Source organism: Mastigoproctus giganteus, chromosome 13, assembly GCF_048544385.1.
Source record: "Mastigoproctus giganteus isolate SK-2022 chromosome 13, ASM4854438v1, whole genome shotgun sequence".
NCBI classification, from domain to species: domain Eukaryota; kingdom Metazoa; phylum Arthropoda; class Arachnida; order Uropygi; family Thelyphonidae; genus Mastigoproctus; species Mastigoproctus giganteus.
The window spans coordinates 124013073-124031335 of NC_143587.1; the positions used below are offsets into that span (position 1 = coordinate 124013073).

The 18263-nt window shown below is 37.6% G+C and overlaps 1 protein-coding gene across 2 annotated transcripts in view; it reads left to right on the top strand.

The window, feature by feature from the left end:
• Positions 1-18263, top strand: part of Grasp65 (Golgi reassembly-stacking protein 2) — a 222181-nt gene that overhangs the window by 171303 nt on the left and 32615 nt on the right. For both annotated transcript variants that reach the window (XM_090387073.1, XM_090387074.1), the window contains exon 9: positions 15088-15237. In XM_090387073.1, the coding sequence (XP_090243199.1) occupies positions 15088-15237 (150 nt within the window). The remainder of the gene's footprint in view (positions 1-15087; positions 15238-18263) is intronic.

Genomic DNA, 18263 nt, shown 5'->3' on the forward strand with positions numbered 1-18263 from the left:
ATTTGTGCGTCAAACTTTCTTATCTCTGAGTATTTTTGCCCTAAATATGAGTAGATTTTTGAGATCCCAACTTCTCCGTATTTCTCTTTTAAAATTGAGTCATTCTGCAGATCAATTAGTTCCATTTGTATGGAAATGGGAGCTCTCTTGACATTAAAAGAAAAAGGACCGTGAAAAGAGAAAAATCTTCTTGGTGTTCCTTGAGATCTTTAAAGCGCCTATCAAATTCGTCTTTAATCTTTTCTATTCTCTCACAATATTTTGAAAAGGTATAACTTTGACTCTGATTTTTCAACTGTTCACACATAAAAGTAAGTCAGAGTACCCTCTTTTGATTGATTTTGCCACACAATCACCTTTTTTTGGAAACTAGCCTGTGCATTGTGCATGTTTGTTATCAGCTGATCTTTCACTTGTAGTTTGATGTTTAGGTGACCTGTAATATCTACTAGGAAATCCAGATCTTGTACCCAAGACTGATCCTTCAGAAGCGATATATCCTGACCTTTCATTTCTAGGAACAGTATTATTTCTTCCAAAAGTAAAAAAAAAAACCTCTTTAATATGTTGTGGCAAGACAACCAACAAACCTCTGTGTAGTACAGCAACCCTTCGAATTCACTTTCCAAGTCCTTAAGAAGGAGAGCAAACTTGTGGTGGTTCAGTACTCTGGACCGAGTAAAGTTCACTGTTTTGGCCACAGTCTTGAGCACATAATCCATTTTCAGTATTTTCGAACACAGAACCTGCTGATGAATAATGCAGTGGAAAGATCGCAATTTTTGTTTGTCCGGGTATTCATCCTTCAGTTTTGCTTCTAGTGTTGATACAGATCCTTTTACTTTGCTGTCATCGCTGCAGTGCCATTAGTAGTCACAGCCATGAGTCTCTCCAGAATGCTCCATAAACACATCACAAATGTCTTCCCCAGTAGTACCATGGATGGGAATCATTTCCAAAATCTCTTCAGTTACTATCAAATTGTCATCGCAGGCTTGAAGACAGTGCAACTTGCGGCACGTCTTGAATATCGTTAGGGTGCCTCCGTAGCCAGGTGGGCAGGAGCAGCAGTGCATAGCACACGCTTCTTGATTAGACCGGGGTTCAAGCCCATGACCACCAAATATGGAGGATGTGGAAAGGTCAGGGAATGACCACCGCATATCCCCGAAGCAATATGGCCTTAGTTGCTAATGCTCCTATAAACCAAATAACAACAAGAATATCATTACTTTTGTCAAGTGCAATTGAAAAGTATTGAAACACTGAAACAGCACCATTGCACTGTTTGCTTTTTTATGTCCACATACAACACAAAAAGGTAAGGGGAAATTTATGTCCCCTGTCCACGTAAAACCAAAATTTAAGTAATTTTCGTTATATTTTCTTGTACTAATTTTTGATCTTTTTGGCTGAGATTCATCGGCACTGGTATTGTTCATATTATCACTATTTTCAATGGATATATTTGTATCTGCTGCAGAACTACTGTCACCGACATCAATAGTTTTGTTTTTATTTAAAAATTTTCGTATATCCATTTTCAGTTTTTTCTAATAAACAAAAAACGGTTTTGTAGAATTTAATTTTTATATACATTTAAATTATCTTAAGAAATCGCCTAACCCTAAATTATTTACTTTACAACACAAACACAGTTTAATATGATATTAACACGATATATATAAACACGTAATACGCCGCATGCCTACGCGTACAACTCCCAGAGAACTAGAGAGACTAGAGACAGGATCCTGTATTTTGACTTTCTGGGGTAATTCAGGGGTGCTGTGCACTTATACAGTATCGCGTCTGTCCAATTCACGTGGTCTGCGGGCAACAGATAATTGGTCTTTATTAGTGTTTGCGCCTAAATGCAGATGCCCCTGTATTCGGATATGTCAATTTCAATTCATCATAAAAAGATCCTTCGTGTACTTTATTCTTATTAATGGGATTGTACGTATATTCGAACAATGATGTTAAAATAAAAACGACGCTAGTTTTTTTTTTTTTTTTTTTAAGATTTTGCGGCACACTTGGAAAATTTTGCAGCACACCCTTTGAGAAACACTGATCTAGTGATTCCTTTATCTGCAAATTCTTTATGCCTGAATAGTCGCTATTGATAATCAGATCAAGAGTGTTACTCCCTCTGGTTGCCCCTCAAACATATTGCTGTAAAAAACAATCCTCCCATAAATCCACAAAAGTCTTGCTAGCGTGTGAATGACCAATCCACAAGTTCTAGTCTATATCTGGGAACTTAAAATCCCCCATTACAAGACATTCTGATTTACTGGCCTACTCTATTTATCTGCACAACTGTTCATTGTACTTCTCAGAGTCATTAGGCCTATCACACACTCCTACTCTCATTTTCCCTTTCCCAGTGTTTATGTCACACCAAACAGACTCAACATTGCACTGTCCACCCATGTCAACTGAATGCATTTATGATTATTAGATTTTGTGTTTCTTAACTAACAGCATAACCCCTCCTCCCTTCTTATCCTTTCTGTACACATTATACTCCCCAAATTCCAATTCTGCACTGCTTGTATCTTTGTGACACCATGTCTCTGATATCCCAACAATATCTGCCTTTGATGCCTTAATCAGCACTTCAGATTCATCAAATGTATTTACTATACTTGTAGCATTGGTGTACATGCAAGTATACATGCACCTGTTCTTACTCTTAGTTACCCTAACACAACCCATGTATTTACTTGTTCCATGATGACTCCCAGCAGCTCTTGAAATCCTCAAAGTTTTAGAAGTATTGAAGTTAATTAAGTTTTCTTTCCATCACTGGTAAATTACTTTTCAATCAGCATTTGGGGAATTGGCAGCGGATATTCCAGGTGGTTGAAGCTGATTATTTTGTTGACCAAGGTTTTTTAAATTGGAAGGTGGAATGTAATGTTGCTTCATTAGCAGAACTATGGATTGGATTTCCAGTCTGTGAAAGAAGGCTATTAATATACAAGAGAAAGAGTGGTAGAAAGATCTGAACCTTGAGAAATAGCAGCATTAATATAAGTTAGACGACAGAGAGCCATCTACCATCACCAACGCTGAGTGGTAAAAGGAAACTTGCTACCATTTAAAAAGGAAAGGAAGAACCATAAAATGGAAGCTTTGTTTGAAGACCTTTGTCAAACACTAGCAGTGACATGAGAAATTTTAAGAGTAGCTGCTCTAGTTCTTCTGAACTTTTCTGTCATATCATTCCAAAAATAGTAACATGCTAAAATACCACTAGTGAATTGACACTGATGGAATCTATATCAGCAATTGTTGATCGAATTCATTTCATGTTATTGGTTGATAAATTTCTCCATTACTTTGGAAAGAACAATTGTAATTGCATTAGGGTATTAAATGGAAGGGATTTCACCACCTTTTTTGAAAATTGCTGGATATGAGCAAATTTTCATATAGAAGGGAAAATTCCAGTGAAATAACACAACAGAAGCAAGCTCTCGAACACAGATTTTAAGAACAAGTAGAGAAATGCCATCAGGATCTTGATGGTATTTCAACCAATTTTAGAAAGTGGCTGGATATGAGCAAATTTTCATACAGAAGAGAAAATGCTCGGATCACAGATTTTGAGAACAAGAAGAGAAATGCTGTCAGGACCAGGGAGTGCTTGGCATCAAGATTGTTCAGAATTTTTCTAATATTCTTTAAGTTGGAAATCTTCTAAGACTGCCTTCTGTGAAATTCATTGAAATGTGTTTCAATATGGTAGAAGGGCAATTAGCATTAGCATTAGTAGAGGCATTTGATGCAAGAAAGCAAGCTTATGCAGCATCAGCCAAAAAAAAAAAAAAAAAAAGTAACATAAATAAATAAAAATAACCACTTCCACTTCACCCCTCTGTTCGTTCGAAATACCTGTCCAGCTGAGCCTTAAACTTATTTAGGCTATCAACTTCCACGACAAGGGATGGAAGTCTGTTCCACCCACCAACCACCCGCTGGCTAAAGGCAAATTTCCGCACATCTATCCTACATCTGTCTTTCCTCAATTTGAATTTATGCCCTCTCAGGTGATTTTTCTGAGCTAGAGGAAGAATCCCATCAGCATTGAGCATGCTCAAACCATTCAAGGCTTTGTACACCTCTATCAGATCACCCCGCTGGTGCCTAGTTTCCAGACACTGTAATTTGCAAAACTTAAGCCTTTCTTCGTAAGAGAACCCCTTTGTCCCATTCACCAATCTAGTTGCCCTTCTCTGTACTCGTTCCAGCAGCTCTACATCCTTCCTGAAATGAGGCCTCCAGGCCTGTATACAGTACTCTAGGTGTGGCCTGACCATTGCCTTATACAAGGGAATAATCACCTCCTTATCCCTGCTAGAAAAATTCCTATATATCATTGACAATACACCATGAGCTACTCTTGCAGCTCGTCTGCACTGCTCAGAGAACTTCATATCTGCCTGCACCACCACCCCCAGGTCCCTTTCATTCTCTACCACTGTCAGTGTAGTACCACAGAGTTGATACGTTGCTCTGGGGTTGCTGTTTCCCATATGTACTACTTTACATTTGTCAATGTTAAACTTCATTTGCCACCTCGAAGCCCATCTGCTCAACCTTTCCAAATCCTGTTGCAGCAGCATAGTGTCAGTAGTGTCCTTGACAACCCTGCCAACCTTCGTATCGTCTGCAGACTTGGACATTAAGCCTGATATACCATCATCAATATCATTTATAAATACAGAAAACAATAAAGGCCCCAATACTGAACCCTGAGGGACTCCACTAATAACATTAGTCCACGATGAGCAGTGTCCATTGATTACCACTCTCTGTCTTCTCCCCCTCAACCACCCCTTTATCCATAGCAGCAACTTGCCTCCAATGCCACACTGCTCCAATTTGTGCAGCAGTCTTCCATGTGCAACAGTATCAAAAGCCTTTCTAAGATCCAAGTATATAATGTCAAAGTTATTCCCTGCATCCAGTTCTTTTGTGACTGCATCATAGTATCCAATCAAATTGGTCAGGCAAGACTTCCCCTTAACAAAACCATGCTGTGTCCTAGCTATAACCGAAGTCTTGTCTAGATGATCCTGCAGTGCTTCTTTCACCAGTGCCTCCATTAATTTTCCGGGAACAGAAGTTAAACTCACAGGTCTATAATTACTTGTGTCAGCCTTTGATCCCCCTTTGTGAATTGGGGTCACATTTGCACATCTCCAGTCAATGGGTACCTCCCCTGAGTCCAAGGAAGCTCTCATAATTATGGCTAAGGGTTTGCTTACCTCCTTTGCTGCCTCCTTTAATATAACTGGATAGATCCCATCCACCCCAGGTGCCTTTCTTGTGTTTATCTTCAACAATTTCTCCTCCACTTTGCTCTCAGTTATTACAAGATTCTCTAGCTTACTGCTAGAGTTGAATACACCTCTGGCATTCCCCTCGCTGAATAACTCCTCATGTGTGAATGTCGATGCAAAATATTCATTTAGTTTGTTAGCTACCCGAGCAGGGTCATCAACAGTTGACCCATCGATCTCAAGTGGACCAATCTGATTCATCCCCTTCCTTCTAGAGTTTACATAAGTAAAGAACTCTTTGCTGTTTTTCTTCGCATCCCTTGCCAAGGATCTCTCGTAATCTGCCTTCGCCTGCCTAACCTCCTTTGTAACTTGGTTACAGATCAACTTGTATCTATCATAGGCGTCCGTGTCACGTGTTAATTTGTATGTATCCCATGCATTTTTCTTCTCTGCCATATGCCTCATTAGTTCATCTGACAACCATTTAGGCCTAAACCTTGAACAATATTTCTTAGTTGGTATGTAAAGCCTAGTAGCTTCCACGATAAGTTCTTTGAATGCTTCCCATTTTGAATTTGCTGTTGGCAATATCATCTGTTGATCCCACTGTATAGAATTTAAATACTGTCTCAGTCCATTGTAGTCGCCTTTACGAAAGCAATACCCCTTCCCTTTACCCCTAATGGTAGTTACCTCTTTGAGTAACTCCCACTTCAGCACACTGTGATCACTGCCACCAAGTGGTTCATTTATCTGCAGATTCTTAATGCATGAAGAATCACTACTGATAATCAAATCAAGAGTATTACTCCCTCTAGTTGCCTCCCGAACATGCTGATGTAGAAAACAATCATCCAATAAATCCACAAAAGCCTTGCTACTGTGTGAGTGACCAGCCCCCAATTTCCAGTCAATATCTGGGAAATTAAAATCCCCCATTATAAGACTTTCTGATTTACTGGCCCACTCTATTTCTCCGAACAGTTTCTTATTATACTTTTCAATTTACCAAGAACATTGATGCAAAAAGTTTGAGGGAAAGTAAGATGTTAATAAGTTAGCTTTATCTTTAGTGAGGAAGCAACAGAACCATCATGTTTGTGATAGAGGTCAAAGTACTAGTGGACTAAAGTTGTGGCCAGTGACTATCGTTTGGATAAGAAACAAGTTTTCTGCTCTTATCCAATTCCAAATAGAGTTTAAATTTATTAATAACTTTTTTGCTGTTGTTGAAATCCCTAGTGTATGCAGAAAATGAAGCTGGAGATTTGAATACTAGCCAATTAGGTTATGCTGTTCTTATCTTGAACAGTCCTTAGTACGTTTATTGGAAAACCAAACTTCAGATAAATGATGAGATTTTAGGATGAAATAAGGATTAAAGAATTCGTCCCTGCAAGAATAATTTTACCCACTTAATCTGAGCAAACGTTACAATCAGAGGATTTAAAACATTAATCCGACCAAAGAAATTAAGATTATAAATCATGTAGCTCATTACATTTTGCATTCTTATGATGGAAAATGACATGAGACTTAGAATGGGCATAGAGAGGTTGGCTCTGTGGAATTAGGTTTTCTTTGCCTAAATTATAGGTGCGTTAATTATGTTAAGTATTTACCATATCTCCATTGATACTCCAGCATAAAGTATGTGTATTGATATATTACTTGTTTTTTGAAGCACTACTGGACTTGAGCTATGAAAAGTTACCCTCCTTTCTCCTATTCCCACTGTGCCATTTGGCTGCAGTATACCAAACTACTTCAGTGATTCCTGGCTCGTGGAGGGTTAAGTATTCCCCTTAATTTCAATGGAAATCTGTTTATAGCAGCAAGCAAGTGTCAGTATCTATGAATAACTGCAACAGTAAACATGATAAAAAAAACAATTTTAAGCACATAAATGAAAAATTACAATTCAGATACATATCTATATACAATTATGTCAAAATTCATAAGACTTCACACAAATGATGGGGTTAAAGTTAGCCAACTATTAACGACAATATGGCAGTAACTATGCCCTCATTAATTAGGCATTCTCTCCTCGATCGACAGTGTTCAGTCTCACTTAGTTGATTTTTTTCATATGTTGATTTAGTTGATAGTTAATTTTTCGTAGTTGATTTTTTTCACAATACATAACATAACATGTATGCAAGTAACATTTATATAGTGATAAGTATACATGAAATTATTCAATCAAGTAATTTCTAAACATAGCACATAATCTGTTTCATATAGAATTTTCTTATAGAAGTCATATACCTTTAATTAGCCAGATACTTGGTTAGCTCTAAGGTTATCTTAATTCTCATTAATTGTTCTGATCCCCACTATAAATTTAAGTTATTCTTCATGAGTTACACAATTTCCCTACCTTGGGAGCGGCAAAATATTCCCATCAACGTAATGTTACACAATTTCCCTAGAATCTCTTGGGAGTTTAAGTAATGCTTGCCTATAGGTCAGGCCTCTATTAACCTTTTCTTTAATGTTTAATTTTCTTTTTGTATATTTCCAACACTTAATTCCCCCTCCCACTTCATATTAACATCACCTTAACTAATATACACAATCTATCATATACACTCTAGTTTCTGTTCCTCTTCTTAGGGTGCATGTACAAAGTATATGTATATATATATGGAATCAAATTTGTAGTTGCAGAGTTCTCATTATATTCTTATTAATTGGTCTGCCCTACCTTACAATTTCCATCATCATAGTTTGTCTCATTGCCATGCCACTCTCACAATATTTTGAAAAGGTATAACTTTGACTCTGATTTTTCAACTGTTCACACATATAAAAGTAAGTCAGAGTACCCTCTTTTGATTGATTTTGCCATACAATCACTTTTTTTTTTTTTTTTGGAAACTAGCCAGTGCATTGTGCATGTTTGTTATCAGCTGATCTTTCACTTGTAGTCTGATGTTTAGGTGACCTGTAATATCTACTAGGAAATCCAGATCTTGTACCCAAGACTGATCCTTCAGAAGCGATATATCCTGACCTTTCATTTCTAGGAACAGTATTATTTCTTCCAAAAGTAAAAAAAAAAAAAAAAAAAACCTCTTTAGTATGTGCCGACCGGGCTAGCCGAGTGGGTAAAGTACCTGCCCGGCAACCCAAAGGTCGCGGGTTCGATTCCCGCCTCGGGCTTGAATCAAAGTACTGCAAAAACTTTGGGAGGTGCAATATGGCCACAGAAGCCGATGCGCCAACAACTACCAAATCAAAAAAAAAAAAAAAAAAATCTTTAGTATGTTGTGGCAAGACAACCAACAAACCTCTGTGTAGTACAGCAACCCTTCGAATTCACTTTCCAAGTCCTTAAGAAGGAGAGCAAACTTGTGGTGATTCAGTCCTCTGGACCGGGTGAAGTTCACTGTTTTGGCCACAGTCTTGAGCACATAATCCATTTTCAGTATTTTCGAACACAGAACCTGCTGATGAATAATGCAGTGGAAAGATCACAATTTTTGTTTGTCTAGGTACTCATCCTTCAGTTTTGCTTCTAGTGTTCCATTCTGTTCGTTCTGTCCCTAATGTAACTATTTAGAGTCATCATCCCACCTTACTCGAGATACTTTTCCATTCTTCCTTGGGCTTCGAATGGCAGTTCCTTATGGAGTCCTTTAGTTATCCTCCTGTAGTAAAGGTTCCGGATTTCAGGACGTTTGCGATCATTCGGCATCCATGGGCTACATACATTCTGGGGATGTTGCGTGCATTTCGATGAACCCGCCACTATCGGCACATATGATCAGGATTTCTCAATTCTTTGGACAGCTTCATTACTACCTAACGATTTCCCTTTTTAGGTAGATGTTCACGATTATCCCTTCACTCTAACACTCTACCATTTTATTTCATTAGGGCCTTGGTTATACACAATGGGGGGCTCTCCTTTTTTTGTTTAACTCTCTGACTTCCACACTCCTTGCTAAACTTTTTCAGACTGCCTGCTTTTTTCTCTCTCTTTTTCTTCCTTGAAGCTTTCCACCAATCAGAGGGCTTATTACAAAATTCTCCATACAGTTTTCGGAATTTGGTCCCCCTTTCTATAAGGATCTCATCCTCTCTCGCATTCCTAATTAGTTACGCTCTATATTAGGAAGTGGTTGAGAAACGTATTCAATGGATTACTTTCCCAGCATACTGCACTGCTACATTCCTTTCAGCATACCTTCGGGTGTGACCAGGATTATCTTTCCCACTAGCTCGAAATTTGTTGCTTTTGTGTGTGTTATACTAACCTAAAAATGATTTGCATTATTTTACTCAATTAATTAAATTATTACCTTCACCTCTCTTTAAATTAATTTCGTTAATTTTTCATAGATCACACTGCAGATTGTATATAAATCCCCCCCCCTTTCGTAGTCAATTGTTTCCATCTAATTCTCTAATAGCCCATACATGTAAGATTAATATCTTACAGCTCCGTTAGGGAAGAAACCACCAGATTGTGGTCTAAGGTACTTAGAAGACCACAAACATTAATTGTGTACTTTGAAATGTTGTTGGTGAGGAAAAGATTGAAAAAAGAATGTTGGGTGTGTGGTTTGGGTTGTTTGGTATTATAATGGGTAAAAGAACAAATTGCATAAAGGTAATTATTCAAAGCAAAAGCCTCAGCCTATCAGATGGAGTTGTGAACATTAAAATCACCAAGGGAAATTATTTCACTGTTAGCAAAATTAGATTGAAACAATTGGCATTTAAAATAAAGGAAGTTATGTTCTGGCACTGATTTGTAGAGGTGGGAGAATGGTAGAGGCAAGAGCCAGAGGAGATCAGAATTAAGCAGTTCCAGATTAGGTCTCTGGTATTGAATATTGGTGCAGAAATATGCAAAAATATAACCTATGAAGCAAAAGGAATCTTAGAGCAGAAGAAGTTTGTGTTATATAAGGCACAGAGTGGAAGAAAGAACTGAACCTTAGAGGACACCAGTCAGAGTCGTCAGACTGGTGTCCTCTAAGGAGACCAGTCTGGTGTCCTTAGAGTCATCTGCCATCACCTGCAATGAATGATGGCAGATTGCCTTCTGTAGGGTAACTGCAATGAGTGGTGGTTGAGGAAACCAATAATTCAGATTCTCTCAGAAATAGTAAACAAGGCTTGGTCAAAGCTTGCAGGTGGAAAATGAATATCATTAAAGCTGAGACCATGGAGTTGTGAATGTGTATTTGTAAATGAATTAGAAAGTTTTTAGTAAGTTTAGGCTTTTTAATAGTTTAGTATATTAGTTTGGCTATTCATGATGCATTGTGATAGAAGAAATGAAAGTTGGGAGGGGTAGGATGCGTTGTATGAATTGAAGAATTTTTTTTGGATATGGCACACATATAGCAAGAATATAGCTCCTCAACATAATGTCACTTTAACAGTCATGTTATGTCATGGAGCAGGCATATTCATTTGATTCTTCCCCACGCATGCACCCATTCCATATCATCGTGGCTGGCTACACTTGTAGGTTAAAAAACCTATTTTGTAGAGACAGAATACATTTGAACAAAGATAGTGCAAAGGTCTTTGCCAGTATCATTGATGAGACCTTAAGGATTCATGGAAACTGCTGGGAGATAGTGAAGGATCAGGGGAGAATTGAGGCAATAAAGACACCCATTTATCTCATATGGGTTAAAGTAATGCTTGCACACCTTTCAAGTTCTTGTTTGTGGCTGCTAAAGCCAATATGTACAAGGTGTGACAAGAATAGCGATGTTTCAAATGAATGGGAAGTTAATGTTATGGAGATGTTAATGTTAAGTTAACTTTGTTTATGGGCAAGATACCACTATGGATAAATGGATAGTTAAGTGGTAGGAGATAGAGTAGTTATAAATAGCTGATGCTATTAGTAGGGTGCCACTGTCTTGGTGTTGGGCCCCCCTATTGTTTTTAACGTATATTAGTGATATTGGTGTAGGACTTTCAAGTTCAACATATAAGTTTGCTGTACAAACAGAAACAGGGTGAGTAATTATGTTAATTATGGTATGCTGCTTCAAGGTCTAGCTAAACTAGACAGATGAGATTAAAATAGCATTTAATGTTTAACATAGATCAATAAATTTGGTTACTAGTAATACCACAATAACAAATAGATCTCAGAGTTTACAATGGAGAATATATATTTTTGAATCCAAGTTATATTGAGTCAAAAAAGATGCCGTTTAACACCATCTCCATCTCACTTTGTGACATAGTTTGTATGATTTTTTTTGTAGTAAGATTAGTTTATCTCTATCATTTCCTTTTTGCAGAAATATAGGAAACTGCATTAAAAATCATGAAGTTTTATTTTCTGCAAATTTCCTTATTTTTGTTAACAGCTACAGCCTAATAAGTGCCCGCCGAGAATAGCGTGCTGTGATTGTTCAGTTAGCCATAAAAAAAAAAACTATTCCTGCAGTTTTTTTTAGTAGCATATAAGAAATGGTCCAGGAATGATACTCTCGCTCTCTCTGTTTGGAAAGCAATAAAGATTTATTTTCAAAGAATGTAAATGTACAGGATGGCAACTCCAGGGGTTCACATCTGGTGAGTATGGGCTTGGCACACCCAGGGTCCTGAGCTGGATATCATCGTTCTTCTCCTTCTTAGTGATTCTTTTCAACTTCTGACACACACGCACTTTCTCTCTCGCTCTCTCTCTCTCTCAGGGTAACTAGGGAATTTTTTTTTTGGCTGTGCAGTATAAACCTCAGGCTTCCTTGCACCATATGGCTAATAATAATAACTCCTAACTTTCATTACCATAGAGCCTAGAAATATGAATTAAAATAGCATCATCCCCTGTCAGTAAATTAGTAAAGACCAATTGGAGATGTCACGAACATCAAAAGAGTTGAATAATTTCAAGGGAGAACTAGACCAATTCTTGGAAGGTACGGATGGGTGAACTGATTTTTTTTGCTGATGCTATATTAGCTTGCTTTTTTGCATCATTTGCCATTACTACTACTAAAACAGGTTGGTGGATGATGCTCTCATCAGTAGTACAGAACATTTGCTTGGCCGATGATTCAGGGAGCTTAAAATAAATTATCTGAAGTATATTGGCATTTTACGAATTCCTCTTATTGCTGCTGAGGATGATAAAATATTCAGACAGATGAAAATAAAACTGAGTTCAGATCTCTTTCTAGTGAAGCTTTCAAAATATTCTTGAGAACCAATTGTAAACAGCAGTGCCATTGTAAACAAACCTTTGACTCAACGTTTCTGAAGAGGGGAAAAGACTACAACAATCTTTCTTGAAGCAGTCAAAATCATTTAATGTATAACAGACAATACAAACAGAAATCCATGGAAAACAAAATCCTAAGTTAAGCTAAGGTTTGAAATTATGCTATACTGGTAAACAACCTTTTGACTCTGTTTTAATATAAAATGGGTATGTTGTGTCATCAGTGAAATTTGATTTCTAATGCAATGCATTTAAAAAAAGTCCTGATTTACCCTAAGAACTGCATTTTTGGAATAACATTCAAGTTTTCCTCTGGCTTACAGTTATTCAGTCTTGAGCTTTTTGAAAGTCAAAAGTTGGCAGCTATGAACATATCATTTTGCAGATGATACAAAGTTTGGCAGGGATGTTAATGACAGTGTGTTACTGCAACAGGATCTAGAAAAGTTGGGCAGATTGGGCTGAGAAATGACAACTGAAGTTTAACATTGACAAATGCAAAGTACTGCATATGCCAAGAGAAACATACCAACTGTGTGATACTACACTGAGGGTGGTAGAAAATGAAAAAGATCTGGGTGTAATTGTGCAGTCAGATACGAAACTTTCTGAGCGGTGCAGACAGGCTGCCAGAGCAGGTCGTGGGGTATTGTCAATGATATACAGGAATTTTGCTAGTAGGGAAAAGGTGGTGATTATCCCTTTGTATAAGGCAATGGTGAGGCCACGTCTTACGCACTGCATACAGGTCTGGAGGCCTCATTTTAGGAAGGATGTAGAGTTGCTTGAATGAGTACAGAGAAGGGCAACGATATTGGTGAGGGGGGAACGAAAGGGTGTTCTTACCAAGAAAGGCTTAAGTTCTGCAAATTGCAATGTCTGAAGAGAAGGGAACCTGTGAGGTGATCTGATTGAGGTGTTATAAGGCCTTGAATGGATTGAGCAGGTTCTGATGGGATTCTTCCTCTTGCTCAGATTACGAACCTGAGGAGTCATAAATTCAAACTGAGGAAAAACAGTTAATAGATGTGTGAAAATTTGCCTTTAGGCAGCGGGTAGTTGATTGCTGGAACAAAGTTCCATTTGTTGTTGTGGAAGTTGATAGCTTAAATTCAAAGAGGAACTGGACAAACATTTAGAGGGAATGGATATTTGAAATGTTTTTTTTTTTTTTTTGAAAAACAAGCTACATAAGCTTGCTTTCTTGCATCGTATGCCTCTACTGCTACTACTATGTGGAAGAACACTAGATTGCAAAATGAATCTTGATCAACATGAACTGTTCTCAAATTTATGGTGCTTCAAATGAAAGGAACTGCAAAAGCTTTTACAGAGAATTGCTACTGGAATGTGGAGAGCCAACCATAGAAGGCAGTACTGTTTGAAGGTGAATTCTTTATATCAAAGAAGAACAAACATTGACTGAGGATAACCTACAATCTCTGAAGCCTAAGACAAGCCTGGTTAATGAAATGTATTGAAAGTTGATGTATTTTTGATGAAAGACTGCTGTGTCAGTGTTGTGAAGGAATGCTTTTAACACTGTTGTGCATGGAAGACTACTGTACAAATTGGAGCAGATAAAAGGCAAGTTGCTTCAATGGATAAATGGGCAGAACAACACTGTGTCAGTGTTGTTCTGCCCATTTCTTCATATTGGTCAGTTCATCTCCTGTTATATGAATAGGAGTAATGTATGTGCTTGACAGATGTCCCACAGTCTCATTAGCAACCTTCCAAAACAGCTGATATCAACTGCCATTGATATTGGATGGTCCTTTGATAATTAAACTCTGTACAAAAATTTAACTTTATAAAGTTTCTTTATGTGATTAACTTTTATCTCTATGGTAAATTAATTATAAATTAAATATTAACTATTGCCAGTATATTGAAGCAACACATTGAAAATGCACATGAAATGATAAATTACTGAGCTACTCTCTAGTTAAGAACATACATCCAACTGAAGACTACTGCACATGCAACCAAAGCACCATGAGCTAAACAGTGTAAAGTTTTCATGAATGAACATTTTAAAATATTTATTTTTCCCTGTTCATTTAAAAAATAATATTTTCTGTATCAGTGTTCAATAAGAAACTAATTATCAAATGCTCCCAAGGGAGCTTTTGTGCTATCCCGATGAAAGTTGAATATGACTGTTTGGGCTATTATTCTTTGTCATGCTTTCTTTAACCATCAAGATTTGTTCTATAAAATAATGATCTTGGTAATTTAGTATCCTTACCAAGAGTCCATCATAGTAGTACCTCATTTGAAAGTCATGCTAATCATAACAAAATACAGACCACAGCAAATGTAAAACAAAGAGCTGACAGTTATACCTTACAGCTGATAGACTGACTTGCAAAATACTAGTTGCCAGCCAGGTTTCTTAGTCATCATGGTGACCAATGTTTGTCAAGTCCTTGTAATGAGAGTTCTAGAAAACTGCTGAAAAGGAAACTATATCAGACTTCATGAATGGTTGAAATCTCTTATAGCCTTTATATATGATTAACTTTTCTGTCTGTTCTTTTTGTTACAGACGTGATTTTCTTATTATTTCCTTAGTTTTGTCTGAGGCTACAAAATCTACTACAGAATCAACTCAGCCTCTAACTACAGCCCTAAGCCTTCCTGGTATGCCTGTGATAACTGTTAGTGCAACTCTGCCATCAGACACTCTTGCAAGCTTAACTTCATCTTCAATTCCTTCAGCAGGTAAGAGTATGGATATAAAGCAATTGCAATACTCTGGAAGAGTTTAGCTCTGTATTTTACCCCTAAAATTATTTAATATATATTATTACCCTGAGAGAAATTTTGCTATAAAGAAATGCATATGCATCATTAATTAATTATATTACTGAAAATCTTATTCATTTTATAATGGGTAATCCAAAGTTGGCAGCATCACCCACTAATAGCATAAGGCTTTGCAAAGTTATGATATATTTATTGCTTAATTTGAATTAAAATAATTCAAATATAATACAGGCACTCCTCTGTTTTTAACTGAATCATTTGTAGAAAGCATGATGTAGATCAAAACATTTTTCTATTATAAGTTGATTGATATAAACAGGGATGCATTCCTATGAAATACCATATGACATATTGTAGGTTAGTTTTTGCCATCTGCCAGTGCTTAGTTACCTCATGGTGTGGTGTGACAGTGTCAAGCCATAAGCATGGCAGTCACCCCAAGTCCATTGGCTGTAAAACAAGCTAAACATCAAATAATTCCTTAGTTAACTGGTTTCCAGATGGCATATCTAGAATGAGAAGATGTTACTATCCTAGTTTTTGTCTGCTTGGTTGCTCTCAACAGATGCAGAGAAATGTAAAGTTGTCATCTTCCGTTCCCTCCATGGCTCCTTGCCTGCTGACACCCCATCTTGGGCATAGGATTGAACTACATCCTTCCTTCTCTCCATGTTCCCCTACCTTCTTGTATATTGTATGAAACGGAATGAGCTGGCCTTTGAAACAGTGGGTTGATTACAGGAAAACAAGCTAAACATCTTGTTTAAAAAGATATTTCTAAAGAAAATTCCATGAAAATGCTTCTAAAAAGTAGATGGCCCACCTTCTTGTGATCAGGACAGGTACCGCGAAGAGACCTTCTCAGTGATCATTGTTCTTTAATTACTAAGAAGCCAGTAATACAACACAACCTGATAGCCATGCAACATATCTGATTCTGTTCAGTTTTGTCTTTGCAAGGCTGCTAAGCAGATAAGGAGAAATCCTTTGGTGCTGCTGTAATAGAAGATAAATCTCAGAATTATGTAAATGCATACATAACCTGATATGGCGCCTCCGTAACCAGGTGGGCAGGAGCAGCAGTGCATAGCACACACTTCTTGATTAGACTGGGGTTCGAGCCTATGACCATCTCAAATACGGAGGATGTGGAAAGGTCAGGGAATGACCACCGCATATCCCTGGAGCAATATGGCCTTAGTTGCTTATGCTCCTAAAAACCAAATAACAAACAAACATAACCTGATATGAAATCATCATTTGAGAAATTAGCATTAGTAGAGGCATATTGTACAAGAAAGCAAGCTTATACAGCATCAGCCACAAAAAAAAAAAAAAAAGAACCCTTCCCATTTCACCCATCCATTCACTCCAAATGTTTGTCTAGTTCTGCCTTGAATTTATTTAGACTTTTCACTTCTACAACTCCAGATGGAAGTTTGTTACAGAAATCAACTACCCACTGGCTAAAGGCAGGCAAATTTCTGCACATCTACTCTATAACTGTGTTAACTCAATATGAATTTATGTCCCCTCAGGCTTAATATGATCTAGGCAAGAGGAAGAATCCCATCAGCATTGAGCTTGTTCAAACCATTCAAATCGTTACACACTTCAATCAGATCACCTTGCAGCTGCCTAGTCACCAGACACTGAAATTTACATAACTTAAGCCATTCTTCATAAGAGCAACCCTTTGTTCCATTCACTAATCTTGTTGCCCTTCCTCTGTACTCGTTCCAGTAGCTCTACATCCTTCCTAAACTGGGGCCTCCAGATTTGTGTACAGTATTCAAGGTACTATATACAAGGGGATAATCACCTCCTTATCTCTGCAGGAAAAATTCCTGCATATTGTTGACAAGACACCATGAGCTACTCTTGCAGACTGTCTGCACTGTTCAGAAAACTTCATATATGACTGCACAATACCCCCAGATCCTTTTCATTCTCTACTACCCTGAGTGTAGTACCACACAGTTGATAAGTTGCTCTAACCCCACATGCAGTAAAGTACTGCATGTGGGGTTACTGCTACCCACATGCAGTACTTTACATTTGTCAATGTTAAATTTCAATTGTCACCTCTCAGCCCATCTGCTCAACTTTTCTAGATACTGTTGCAGTAGCGTACTGTCATTATTGTCATTGACAACCCTGCCAACCTTCGTATCGTCTGCAAACGTAGACATTAAGCCTGATATACCATCATCAATATCATTAATAAATACAAAAAACAACACTGGATCCAACACTAAACCCTGTGGGACTCCACTAATAACATTAGTCTACGAAGAGAAGTTTCCATTGATTACCACTCTCTGTCTTCTCCCACTCAACCATCCCTCTATCCATAGTAGTAATTTGCCCCAATGCCACACGGCTCCAGTTTATACAGCAGTCTTCCATGTGCAACAGTATCAAAAGCTGTCCTAAGATCCAAGTATATGCTATTAGAATTATTCTTTGCATCTGGTTCCTTTGTGACCACATCAAAGTATCCAATCAAATTGGTCAGACAAGACTTCCCCTTAACAAACCCATGCTGTGTCTGAACTATAACTGAAGTCTTGTCTAGATGATCCTACAGTGCTCTTGGACCAATGCCTCCATTAATTTCCCTGGAATAGAAGTTAAACTAACAGGTCTGTAATTACTTGTCACCCTTTGATCCTCCTTTGTGAATTGGTGTCACATTTGCACATCTCCAGTCCATGGGTAACTCACCTGAGTCCAAGGAAGCTCTCATAATTATGGTTAAGGGTATGGTGACTCCCTTTGCTTTCTCCTGTAATATAACTGGATAGATCCCATCCATTCCAGGTGCCTTTCTTATATTTATCTTCAACAGTTTCTGCTCCACTTTGCTCTCAGTTATTACAAAATCATTTAACTCACTGCCAGAGTTTAATATACCTCTGGCATTCCCCTCCCTTGAATAACTCCTCATGTGTAAATGTAGATGAAAAATACTCATTCAG